At 42.2% G+C, this 14,271-nt stretch overlaps 1 protein-coding gene across 1 annotated transcript in view; it reads left to right on the top strand.

Moving 5' to 3' along the window:
• Window positions 1-13,743, top strand: part of rnf220a (ring finger protein 220a) — a gene marked incomplete at its 5' end in the record, with an annotated part of 42,634 nt that extends 28,891 nt beyond the window's left edge. Inside the window, 3 exon segments of the mRNA XM_034232060.1 lie at window positions 526-720; window positions 1,136-1,210; window positions 12,078-13,743. Of these exon segments, the coding sequence (XP_034087951.1) occupies window positions 526-720; window positions 1,136-1,210; window positions 12,078-12,149 (342 nt within the window).
• Between the last annotated feature and the right edge of the window lie 528 nt (window positions 13,744-14,271).

The raw sequence follows: 14,271 nt of genomic DNA, 5'->3' as shown, positions 1-14,271 counted from the left end.
TTAGTAACAGTTCAAATGTGATGATGAGCTTTTCCATCTCAGCGTCGTGACATGGACCTACACAGCAGCCTTGTTTAGCAGTATCAGCGGATAACAAAGACATTCATTGCAATAGTCGATTTTGGAAGTTAGTCGAAATGGAGTTCTTTGACCAATGAGATCTTGTAACTTCCTGCCAAATAAAAAAAGACATTGAACGCAACAAATCAATTGCCATCAAGGTACAGCGTGAATGACACTGCCCATCTCAATTGTAGTTACGTTTTGATACTATCAACTTTGAGCAACTTAGCCAAGTCACCAGCATAGATACATCTCTTTATTTGTCAAAACAACGTCAGGTCGAACACAGTAGGCGAGTTCTTCAGCAGGTTGTCCATCGGCTGTCCTCCCTGCACACCTTCACGTGTGTGTGTGGTTGGGTGTGTCCACGCGTGTGTGTTGCACCTGTCGTGTTTGTGAGTGCGCGATCAGTACGAGCCTGTCTCTATGATTAGCTCTCCCCCCCACCCCTCCCTTCCGCAGAGGAAGCCTGCTATCCAGTCAGGCGCAGAGATCAAGAGCCTAGGGGTGTGGCCAGGGCCCCGGCCACTGGCCAATGGGGTCGGAGAGAGGCAGCCTAAGTCCCTCCCCCTCGGCTTGTACTGCCTGTACAGGGGCCTTGTGATTGGTGGCTACGGCAGCGGCATAAAGAGGCTCCTCCCACAGCCCTTACGGAGGGTAAGGCACTCCCTCCCTCCTTCGCTCCTCTCCCCCATCCCTCCCGTTCCTCCCTCATCTTTCCGTTCTTTTCGAGAGGAAAAGAAAAGAGGGCCCATCTGATTGGGTCGTTCATCCCTCATCTTGTCCTCCCTCTGCCTGCTTCCCTCCGTCTGTGCTCGTTGCCTGCCTCGATCGTATCAGTGTGTGTGTGTTTGAGACCTGCAGGTTGCTGGTTCAGTTGCCCCCCATGCTGCCTTGCTCAGTGGTGCTGTGGCTGCTGGCTGTGTCGTCCCATGGTTAGTGGTCTGGTGCTGTCGGTCAGGGATTGTCCAGTGTCGTTTTTGGTTGGTGTTACACGGCATGTGTGTGTCCTCTGAATTTGGTGTAACTTAACCCCCCCCCCCCCCCCCTCCCTTCCCCGCTCTGCTCCTAGGATTCCTACACCATGCCGCTCACCTCCATCCAGTGCTGGCACGTCCATTGTGAAGAATGCTGGCTCCGGACTCTGGTACGTACACACACACACACACATTTGTCCGCACTCACATACTCCTTCTCATGACATGCCGTTATTGCAGCCTCATTTCATAGTCAGTAAGTTCCTCTCTGTAGCTGTGCCCTATAGGGAGGAACTTAAATGGAATATTCCTCAAATGACCTGTTCTCTTGACACACACACACACACTGATTCCAGGCAATGCAAACTCTTCCAGCTCCCAGTGGTGCAAACACTTGTATGGAATGGTCCCCAAAAGGCTTGTTAAAATGTTAAAATAAAGTGGTCAACTCGAACCTCTAATGAGTTTTACATAGGGCCTCAGGTCTGCACACAAAGACACACAGGAAGTGGTTTGTTGGTTATTAGTTAGTCTAATATATTCAGTAGTGTGTAATTAGCTGGTGCTAATGTGGTAAATGGAGCGCAGTGTTTCTGCTGCTCGGAGGATAAACAGTCTCCTCATTGGCTTTCTGTAATTTCTTTAGCGTTCTCTCCTCTTTTCTCAACATGTCATTTGTTGTGTCCTTCCTGTTCTCGCCTCCCTCTTTTTTTTTCATCGTGTATTACCTTTTTCTACATCAACCCAATGGGAAAAAGTATTTTGGGGCCCAATGACATCACGTACTAGAACCAGAGGTTTAGTACCACCTTTGGCCACTATTCTTCCTGGGGGCTTTACCAGGGTTTTTTTGTACAGACACTCACGGTCCCCAGAGGATACATTTGTTTAGTTTTGGTTAGAAACACTTAATGTAAACCTTAAAGGTCCAATCAGATCAAAGTAATTCTAAGCTTATACTAATACAAGTCTGATCATGTATAGCTGAGATTGAACGATGTTAAAACCTGACTCTCTATGGGTAAGGCTTGTCCATTTTTAACCATCCAACAAAATGTCTTCTTTTGTTTTCAACATATTAGGTGTTGCTGCCTCACAGCTGCTTTTGTGGCTATTGACCTCGTTCTAAAGTGTCCTTTGTAAATATAAAACAGTTCTTCATGTTAATTTAACGCTTTTATCTCCTAAACGTACAGAAAATCTGTTTTATCCGAATATTACCACCTTTTCCCAGCCCTGTTTTGTACCTACAATGGCACTAATATGGTGCTGTGCATGAAATAAACGTAACATAAGTCTATAAGTCCCTCTCGGGAGGGCTGCCTTTAATCGGATGTAATTGTACATTTAGATCTGCTAATGATTGTCTGGAACATGCATCCAATATAAGATCAACACTGATGCATGTGGCTCACAACAGTCTGCACGTTTTATAAATTACTCGTAGAGTTCTAATTTTCTTTTATGGCATATTTTAAGGGAGAGCGTAAGAAAACGTGTGTGTTGTGTGTGTGTGTGGTGTGTGTGGTGTGTGGTGTGTGTGTGGGTGTGTGGTGTGTTTGTGTGTGTGTGTGTGTGTGTGTGTGTGTGTGTGTGTGTGTGTGTGTGTGTGTGTGTGTGTGTGTGTGTGTGTGTGTGTGTGTGTGTGTGTGTGTGTGTGTGTGTGTGTGTGTGTGTGTGTGTGTGTGTGTGGTGTGTGTGTGTGTGTGTGTGGTGTTGTGTGTGTGTGTGTGTGTGTGTGTGTGTGTGTGTGTGTGTGTGTGTGTGTGTGTGTGTGTGTGTGTGTGTGTGTGTGTGTGTGTCCAGGTCTAATGTATGAGGCATTAAACTCATAGCCTGGAGACAGCTATAAAAGCGGGAGGGCCAAACTGATCAAAGTAAATGCCCGGGAATCTAGTTAACGTCAGCCCAGCCCCTCACCGCTTTAATGAGCAGGCAGCTGGAGCGCAGCGTGACGGGCACACACCCACACACACTCACATACACCAAAACAGGAGTACACAGCTTCCAGAGGCGTGCAAACAAACAAGCGGGAGTAGAAACATCTCGAACCATACCTTCAGCTCTATAGAAACCCACACCTTTTCTACAGTTCCTTCCATCGTTCCTCTCTTCTTTATCCTCTCTTGAGACATGAAGAGACTGTTTTGAGTACTCTGGAGCCACACATCCTCTTAGCAGCAGCTTGTGATGTCAGACTCCTGCACCACCTCAGTTCGAGGAGTGTGTTTGCCATTCAGACTGCCTTTAGTGGCTGCACTCACCCCAAAAGTCTTTATTCAGTGGCTTACAGGAAAAGGAGGCTGTAAATCTTCGGGGGTCAGATGAACTTGTACATTTGTACTGACCACAAAGGATTTGGAAGTTATGAGATCTCTGCATTCTGTTGTACCTGTGTGAAATATCACACACACTGAGTGAAAAGGCTACACTCTCTACACACTTTTTACACACATAACAGTGGGCTGATGGATGTCTAATGTCGCTTTTCCACTGCAGGGCCTCGCACGGCTTAGTACGGTATGGTTAGGCCTTGGTAGGCCAGGCTCACTTTATGCTGCGTTTCATTACAGTTTTGGAACTGGGGTAGTAACTATAGTAACGCAGTGTAGGCGGGGCGATCGGCTGTTCGGCGGGCGGAGCGACGCTGCTTAAAACTGCATCTTCAATGCGAACCACAAAACCAAAACACAGCCGGTAGCTGTTAGCACTCAGAGCTCACAGCTCCTCATATCTGTTCAGAAACTAGACAAAAGTTAAAGAAGTACCAACCACAGACTGTCTGTGTCATGGCAAATACAGTTGCTGGTTTATTTATGTCTGTAGGCCGTTGTTGTGAGTGTGGACGGTCGGAGCATATACAACGTTAGCTTAGCCGATCTCCATTCAGAAAACACGCATTTTAAAAGGTTTTCCGCCTGCCGTCTTGTCTGCAGACCGGTATCAGTATGTTGTTACTTCGGCATCATTTTGAAACGTATATTACAATTAAATCACGGTCAAATATGTTCATTTTGTTGTAGTTGTAGCCCCCTTGCCAGCGATTCTCTCTGACCATTCAGCAGTCGAGAGTGTTTACGTCACTAGTATTCAGCCCGGTTGTTGGCCCGGTAAGAACCTCAATTTCGGAGGGCCAGAAAAAAGTTGAAAAAGTAGCCCTGAGCCGGAACTAGCTCTAGTGGAAAAGCAAAAAAAAAGCTTAAACCGTGCTGCAGTGGAAAAGCGCCATTAATATACAAAAAAGCAAAGGAAGAAGTACTGAGATCCTTTACTTAATTAAAAGTAGAGTAGTATTATCAACACATTGTACTTGAATAGGCCCTATTATGCTCATTTTCAGGTTCATATGTGTATGTCTCCATGCTTTAACCCTCTGGAGTCTAAGGGTATTTTCTCGATTTTAGATGTTTCCTTAAGGCGAGACACGGCAGGCAAAAACATCGTTTTCAAGTACTGGTCAATTTTGAGACTTTGTGCTATTTTGATTCTATAACATGTTTTCTTTCAGGCTTTTGGAAGGAAAACGTACAAAATACACATTTAAGTGTTCATTTTACTATAGTTTGTCTATTTGCGTCTGTAGATTTCTCCTAAATTCACCAAAAGTTAGCATTCTAACGTAACATAAAAATTTCCTTTGTATCAGCAACCAATCGTGAAAGCACAAAGGGGTCTTAAACCAAGAAACGAAATCTCATTGGCTGGTGTCAATTTCTGACAACGTGATGCGTTCAGATGCGTCACGTGGTGTGCTAAAACACTTCCTGGTTAGCTTTCCGCTAGAAATTGAAATCTCAAAATGGCAAAAGAACGGCAAAAAAAACGTTCACAGAGAAGACAACAACAATTGTCACTTGCACGAAGCAAGGTTATACAAAAAACAAATGACCCCGAACACGAAATACCTTCACGGAGTGCGTCGATGCCCAAGCTGTCATCCAAAGAACAGGAGGGTTTAGCTAGCGCCTCACTGCAATCTTTAAAGGTCCTTTTCTCAAAATGAGTTTTTTCTCCTACTCTGAGTTCGAAATGTCAACTTCAGTAGCACGTACATACACCAAACCTTCCAGTTATATTCCTATCCATATTATGAAGGCTTTTACAGAAGGGTTTGTTCATATATCATTCATAGCCTGAATTATACAACATTGTATTCCTAAAAACATGGCAAAAATTGATATTTTAGGGCTGTTGACAGTATTTTCTGATTTATGGAGTGATAAAAAGAGATATCCAAAATCCATTTTGTAAAAGCCTTAGATACTAATATGACTACAAAATGAAACGAGCATTTTGAACCTGGCTTTATCCAAAGTTCAGATTTCGATTCCTGAAATGTGTTAAAATATGTGCATATTTAATGAGATAATGGATAATTTGCATATTTAAACATGCTATTTCAGAAAACTTGTAATACAAAAAACAATTGCCTTATTGTAAGTAATTAACTGGAGAAATTTCTAGCTGATACCTTTAAGTTAATAAAATTACCCTATTCACCTGGGGTGTCTCACCTTAAATCACCTTTTAAATGTACTTGTTATACATGGCACCCCATGTGTTACATATCAAAACGTTCAGGACAATCTCTGGTCTTGCTATACATGCAAATTACTCACCTTAGAGCACTGTGTGATGAGATAAGTAGCTCTAAAGCTTAACATTTGACATCCGATTGTTTATCACTCTACTTTCACCACAACAGGGACTGAGATACATTAGGACTGAATAATGACTTCATATTTCATACCAAAGTTCATGTGATGTGTACAAATACAAATTGAACATGCAAACTTTTTTTTCAACCAACAATTTATTATAAATATGTTTTTTTCAACCAACTATTTATATAAATATAAGAAACTGGAAAATCTAACTATTTACAAAATTGAACATCAGAACTTTCAACCAACTATTCATTATAAATGTCAAGACAGTGTCATGGTCTTTGTCTGTCTTTCAAGACAGTGGGTCTGGCTGCTGTGAAGATGGGGGTGATAGTGCATGGGCTGCTGTGTAGGTGGGGGGTGCAAGTGCTATACGAGACCTCCACCTCCTTGCTGGGTTGAAGGTGATGGCTGTGGTGGAGCCTTTGTGCTGAGGTGTATCTTGACCTGGTGGCAGCCGCAGATGGAGGTGGAGGCAGCTGTAGTGATGCTGGTCTGCTGGTCCTTTGTAGTGATGGCTCTGGTGAAGGCCCTTGAGCCACGGTAGATCTTGACCTGGGGGCAGGCACAGATGGATGTTCTGGCTGCTGGATAAATGCCGCCTGTGGGCCACTAGGCCCAGGCAGCTGTGAAATATCTCTGTAAAACAAATTAAAATGTAGGACAATAATTACTGCATTGAAATAAAGTTCAAGTAAAATGTTGCTCAAGGACAAATAACAATGCACACATAAAAAGAAAGTTTGGGAGGTTGGACAGGAGTCTCTCTCTCTCTCACACACAGGTATTTCCAGTTAAAATAATAAAATCACAGACACACATATACATACATCTGATAACAAAGTCTCATCTGTACAGAACAGTATTCATTTCAAACCTTTATTTAACCAGATTGGTCCCATTGAGATCATAGATCTCTTTTTCAAGGGAGACCTGCAGAGTATGAAAACATGTATGACATATATGATAAAATAATCACAGGCACACGTAAATACATCTATGACAGTTTCATCTGTACAGAACGGTATGATAAAATAATCGATGGCAAAAACATGTCACTGTAAATGTCTCCGTTGTGGGGCGAATAAATGATTATTTGAATCATCTACAAATGTAATCTCGCTTTTACACACCAAAATAACGTTTACACATAAAACGTTTGTAGTAAACGTTTGCTAATGGAGAGTCTATTTTGCTAATTGAGTCTATTTTGTCCCACATCAATAAAAAATATCAATAAACCTATTGTTCATTTTCGCAGTACACTATTTCTGTAATATTTACACACCCATGTCCAAATGGATCCTTGTTGTCCCTGTATTATTATTCTTCTTCAGAAGAGTCGAAGACTTCAGGTTCTGAGGTTCTATCTTCTATGCTGCTAGCGAAAAGAATCTCTAGCGAAGTCGGCAACTGTAAAGTTTTTTTTTAGCCATTTTCTCTGTCTCTCTCTATCTCCTCAAAGACGTAAACTGATGGGAGACACGTGGTTTATGTTTTTTTTCTTGGTCGGTAGGTCCTTAGTCATTTCAGACGAACATGGCTGCCGGCCGAGATTCCCTTGACGGACACACCAATCCACCAATCCCACACAGTGTAAAGTCAAGCTGCTTTGAGCGGCCATATTGGCTGCTGTGCCCTGGTTACAGTCAGGAGGTACCGCTGGAAAGCTACACTTCCAGCGATTCCGCAGATAGCTGAATCATATTTCTACTCCTTATAATCGAAAATATATGATTAATTACGTAAATGGTGTGCACCTGGACGCGTCCACCGACTCCAGAGGGTTAATGTTCAGAGGTTGTTATTGTTCTCATACTGCCTATGCTGCGGCACCTCTTTTCACCCTCTGTCTGAAACCAGACAGAGGAACTCCCTTTGGAGGGAACTTTGGGATTTTAGCCTTTGCAGACCATTTATATGCACAGAAACCTATAACACACACTGCAGGGAAAGGAAAAATACCCAAAAAAGCATAATAGGGCCCCTTTAAGGCACTAAGTATTACTAAGTAATACTCAGTATTCACAATGGCTCTTTTTACAGTATTATGTAGTGTTATCGCCGACAAATATGTCATATAATTCAGATTTTGTAGTTTGTCAATGTAGAGATAATTTTAGAGGCTTTTTAAATGAATGGGTCGATTAGTGGGAGAGAACTGCATCATATCATGTAGGCACATCATGTGTTTATATATGAACAAAGGAGCAAGTAAATATGATAGTTAAAGTGCACCAATCATGCTATTTTTAGGCAATAGCATAGGTCTCAGATATATAAAAATATATAAAAAACATGTCTGAAGTGTTTTGCTCAAAATACCAAACAGATCACCCATTCTAGCCATGCCTCATATCCCTCTATTTCACTTCCTGTTTCAAAAGTAGTGATTTTTGATCCGGTTATACCACAAGGTGAGTTCCTTTTTATATCCAGCTTCTTCACACACATGCTCTGTGCAGTACAGGTTAGCTCTGAGTGTTAGCGATGCTAATGTAAACACCGACCATATTACGTCCAAAACAGTCGGGCATTGTTTCTGATAGTGCCGTGGGTCCACATTACTGATATACAGTGTGCGAAAAAGTACACGTCCCACAGTCCGGGACGTGTTATTTACAATATCGGACAAGTAGATCTTTCAATTGACTTGTCCGGTGTAGCACAGTGGCAAGGTTGGGAAGCAAAACTCGGTTCCGAGTAGGAACAAATAACAATTGTCCGGTATCGGGATCCGGCGCTGTCCTCACATCCCCGGACCCCCAGACTCAGAGGAGCACAGGGATGTCAGTATTGTTTATGAAGCAGGGTATAGAAAGTATCTACATTATTGAAATTAAAATACTATTTATTTACTTTTACAAACAGTGAGCAGCTGGGCAGCTGCAGCATGTGTATTGCAGGACATATGTGTAAGCGTGCAAGCGTCTTTGAGTTGTAGAAAAGCGCTAGGCCTATAGCAGGCTATACATCTAATGTGTCATTATTATTATTATTATTAGGTTATGTCCTATGTGTTGGACATGTGTGGTTGGACTCTGTCTCACAGGCAGGTTGCAGTGTAACATCAGAGGAGACTGGGCCAATTGTACATTCTCAAACTGCACCACTTAGAACCAACTAAACAATGCAGAGATTATTTTTATATAATTGTATTCAATAACCGTAAGAAATTCAACAGTATGAAGTTATTTGTAAATAGGAATACAGATTTGACTTAATGTTTTCATAAATATATTTTTCTCCCAGTTTGTCATGGGACTTATTTTAACCCTCTCAAAGAACTGGAATCGAGAAGCAGAAACGGAATCGTTAAAATCCAAACGATATCCAACCCTATGTGTGATGCAGTAAAATCTTACCGCTCACTTACGTTAGCGGTGTCCTAAAAACCGTGGGAAAATGTAAAATACGATGGCGAAAAAGAAGATTCCAGTGGCCCCAAATTTTTGTCCATTCTGGACAAGTGAAAAATGTATTCGGACAAGTAAATTGCCAAACTCACTTGTCCATGGACAAGTACTCTCTAAAAACTTTTTCTCACACTGTGATATAACGTCATATCGGACGCAAATCTGGATCAGCTCCATTTTTAGAGATTTGGGTCCGGAGGAAAAGAGAGAGGGTTTTATTTTCTGACACTGCGTGAGTTCCCTGACACACCGGGACACATATTTATGTATAAAAGACATAAAAAAGTGCATTTTGCATGATAAATATCATGTAGGCCAGGGGTGCCCAACCTTTTTTGAACCGAGAGCTACTTTTAAAGTTGCCAGTCTGCCGAGATCTACCAGTCCAAATAGAGAGGCGTAGCCAGCCTACTACCAGGTAAATACACACTTCTACTTGTATAAAACTGACCTTTGTACGATTAATACTCCATAAAATACTGCAGATCCTTTATTTTACCTCTTTCTAATCTACACACATACAAGTATTTAACTGAAGTTACACAACAGTGTTGTTGATACAGAGTTGGAGTTTATTCACACGTCACATACTACAGTGGGTAATGTTTTCAAGAAACATTGAACAGTGCTGCCACATATGACACAGGAAAAAAAGAAAAGACTCTGAACCCTTTCTTTGCCATTATATAAAAATAGTGTTGCTACAAAAGTATAAATGAGGCTTACTAATAAGACAACTCAGATCTGAAGCTACACAGGAATCTGCTGCAACAGTGCAATAAAAAAGACAAAATTAATAGAATCAAACCCTTTTTTTGTAGCATTTTAGTAGAATATAAAAATAAATGCCTTTAAAATAGGATGCAAGCAACACTAGTTTCTTAACCTGAATTGATAATAGACTATAATCAATTTAAACAGAACAGATCTTAATGTTTGCATTCTTATACCATTTTGTACAATAATTATAATGAATAAGTTCAAACAAACTAAAACTTACAGCTGATTAATAACGATATCTAACTTGAGTTTTTATTATATCAAAAGCCTGTTGAAATGCTACTGTTATTTACTGTCCCCAAAAAGCGCATCAGCAGCCTCCAGGAAAGCTTCTTTCACAACTTCGCCGTCTTTGAAAGACTTCATGTGTTTCGCAAGAACGTGACTGACACGATACGATGCTCTGGTAGCAGCCTTGCTCTTGTTGTTGGGCCTGGTGGAAATGGACTGCTGTGCATTTAGCTGTCCTTTCAGGCCCCTCCCCTTTTGGAGCGTAGGGCAGAATTAGATGGGAATTCCGTCTCGTAGCGTTTGTGCACTGTTTTGAAATGCCGCTCCTAAATTACCTTTCTTCGATAAAGCCACGCTCGCATTGCAGATGAGACAGATGGACTTTGAATTGGAATAGATACACAAATAATCATCCTCCCACTCGGAGTGAAAATTATATATTTTGGGCTTTTTTGCTTCTGCCGTAATTACGGTCTTGTGTGTGTGCGGACTGTCACTCCTGTTGACACGGACAACGTCAGAGAATTAGTGCCCACCAGCCACGCCCCGACACATGGGGTCACACCGGCCAATCACAAAGCTTTGATGCGTTCAAGTGCATTATTCTGGCACAGGAAGATTATGTTATAGGACATTAACGATAAAACAGAATGTTGTTGTTCTATTTTTAGACACATCTCGCGATCGACTGGGAATCTCCCCGCGATCGACTGGTTGGTTACCCCTGATGTAGGCACATCATGTATCATGCAAAATAAATATAGTGGAGTCAAAAGTACAATACGGTGTAGAAAAAGAAGATACTCAAAGTATGTCAAAAAAGTACTTGAGTCAATGTACTTTGATACAGTCCACCACTGCCAAACAGATGCTTTTGGGATCCGTTTTGTAGCCCAAATAATATGCAGGTCATGATTTCTGTCATAGCTGTAATAACATAAAGGAAGTTATTCCTTCCTCTCCTATTTAACTCCAGATGTTTTTCTGTCATACATTTATTTAAATAATCTATTTTCACATTTATATTTATTCAAACATCTGTAACCAGTGGAAAGTGCCGGAATGTGCCTGCAGTCAGCGGTTAGCTTCGAGAGGAACGAGCTGACTGGTAGGAGGAGGTGGACAGTGGTGGAGACCACCCACTCACAATGTGCTGCATATTATCACCTGCTGCTTTACTGCAGATGGCACGCTATCAAAGCGCTGCAGAGGAAGAGGAGGAGGGTGGAGCTCTGCTGCTTCCATCCACACAGGGAGGGGGGGGGGCAGCAGTTATAGGACAAATCTGGGCTCTCCTGTCAATTGATGACAAATGACACAATTTGTTATAAACATGAAGCCCGATGTTCTTCAATGTTTCTTCTAGATAAACACCGACGATTTACAATCAATTTACGTTTGCCAAATGTTCCAGTCAAGTCCGTAGAACCAAACTTATAGATGCTTGATTAGGTATCTCACAAAAATAACCAACTTTCTTTACAACAATATATTGCTTAGGAAATCATTTCTAGTCTACCTTTCACAGAGCAACACAAAATGTTCAACGTCTGCGCCATCACCAAGTCTTGTAATGGTAGGGAGCACTTTGCTGTTTATTCTGGTACCATGTTGGTTCAAGTGCATGGTCAGCATTCTTATATAAACCAACACGCATGTAAACACAACAGGCAATATTGAGTTTATGTCAATATATCGTACCATAATAGAAACTCCACAGGGTACCTTTAACCTTCAGAGAAATACAGAAGCGGCACTAGAGCTCAAAATTAAGCTCATACGCCATCACCCTTACTTTGACCTGAGAAGCATCACGATCTGATTCAGCTCAGATTACTCATTTTAGATGCGTTCAGAGAATATAATCCAGAGTGGATGCATTAGCCAGATCCTGATCTGTATTCCTTTCCTAAAGCTAACTTTCCTCTCTCCTTCCTCCACAGGGGAACAAGAAGCTGTGCCCGCAGTGCAACACCATCACCTCGCCCGGAGACCTGAGGCGCGTCTACTTGTAAAGAGCACACCTCCCCTCCCCATCCTCCTCGTCATTCAGATCCATTCCTCCTCTCATCTCGGACTTCATCGCCCTCCCCGTCGATGGTTCATTTGTTTCTCCCCCTCTCCCTCATGGCCTGGGTCAGCAGCTCCAAACCCTCCAAGAGCGGACAGAGACAAGACGGCCGTCTGAGACTCCACTGGCTCTTTTTCAGGAGGTTCAAATAAGTGAAAGACTAAGCACTGACTCTCAACCACTCAAAAAAAGATACGGAGACCTGCATTTCCTCTGGTCACTGGCTTGTTTCCACACTGACTCCCTGTACATGTAACATGGGCTCCTCCACTGAAGGACTTAAAGTCAGTGGAAAGGCTCCGTGCTGCTGGAGCTGGACCTGAAAGGAACTCCTTCATACAGAATATAAAGACTTCTTTGTTTCCCCCCCTAGCTCTTCTTTGATGGTGCTGGACAACGGGCTCTACCCTGAAGACTTGACAGAAAGTTCCTTTTTTTTGTGCCCTGTCCCAGAGAGAAAACATGACTCTCCCCTGTTGCTTAAGAGAATACAAAAAATAAAAAAGGCCTGTCCACTGAGCTTTCAACCAAACTGAGAATAACCTCACGACCTTGAAAAGGAGTTGACACTCCTCTTCCTCCACCTCTTCTTCTCGCGAGCCCCCCCCCTCCCCCCTTTGTGGTGTTCTAGTGAAGTAAACCAAAATGTCCCCCCTCTCCAAGATGCGGTGCAAGCACATGTAATATAGTTCTATGTATGTTTACAATGTTGGGTGTAAATGACATAGAGTTCACACACACATGTACACACACACATTTCCATGAGCAGACACACACAGAAGTATATAATATCAAAGTCCTGTTGTAAGTTGGAAGGGTCTGGGAATGATGTTTGGGGGGAAAAAAATGGCTGGAATAAAAGAAGCCTTCTGTATTTTTAAAAAAAGATCATTTGAAGATCTGTTATTTCACTGTACAGGAATGAAAACATTTAAGTAATAATAAACTACTCAAGACTAGATGGTCGAAGTTTAGGTGGTGTAATTTTTCTGCAGAGTACCCTGAAATACTGTAGAACACGAAGAAAATAAAAACCTTTTGTTAGTTTTATCGAATGAAGAGTTTCCTATTGCCCAAGATTTACTGCAAACAAGCAGAACTATGGAACTGTTCTTCTGTTGCAACGAAGTCCAACTGAGCCTCTCCTTTTAACCTCCATCTCTGCTTCCTCTCAGCTGGAGTTACATCATGCTCACATCATAGTCTAGAAACATTTTGGTTTTACCCCTACATGTCTCAAAAGAAAGCTTTTCCCATTGTTCTCATACTGCTACGCTGCGAAAAAGGTCCCAAAACGGCAACCCCCGAAGAGCAGGTTGTTTCTAGCTATAAATGCTGAGGAAAGTTTCTGGAAAAGAAGGATGGCCGAGGCTGAACTGGCAACTTCCAGAATCCGCAGCATTACCCCCTTCTCTTTACGGCAGCAGCAAATAAGGTGGTGGTGTGCTTTGTGTTTGTAAAACTATGTATTCTGTGACGTCTGTATTGTTGTAAGAAATGCTGAAAAAAAATGAAAAAATAAAAGATCTCAAATACCACGTAGTCTTGTTCTCTCAAAAGGGGCGCTCAATAGCATGTTAGCCCAGTGGTTCTCAAATGGGGGGGGGGGGGGGGGGGTACGTTGGAGTACTGTCTGCAGGGGGTAGCCTACGTGAGATGCATTTTATGTTAATGAAAAAAACAACACAAGTAATACATGTAAACAAACTACTAATAGTAGACTTTATTCAAAAGTGTACAGTAACTCTGGATAATAAAATTGGAAAAATAAACGGGATGCTCTCTTTTCCTTTCTCTCCTGACCGCCCGTCAGTATCAGTCTCATGCAGCTCGCTGAACCAGTAATAAGTGAACCGACATTAAATAATACACATATGTATAACTAGTAGGCTATAGCTAGTTTCAGAGTAGATAAAATAGCTACGTGTGTTAGGTCCGTCTTACTCTTAGTGTGTGTCTTGCTCTGCTCACCGGTCCGTCACAGCGGCGGAGCTGTGATCCGGTAGAGCTGCGTGTTCTCCGTCAGCAGCAGCTGATCCTGATCTCTCTCGTACGGCCGGGTATAC

Source organism: Gymnodraco acuticeps, unplaced genomic scaffold (assembly GCF_902827175.1).
Source record: "Gymnodraco acuticeps unplaced genomic scaffold, fGymAcu1.1, whole genome shotgun sequence".
Taxonomy (NCBI): Eukaryota; Metazoa; Chordata; class Actinopteri; order Perciformes; family Bathydraconidae; genus Gymnodraco; species Gymnodraco acuticeps.
This window is presented reverse-complemented; position numbering and strand designations above follow the sequence as displayed.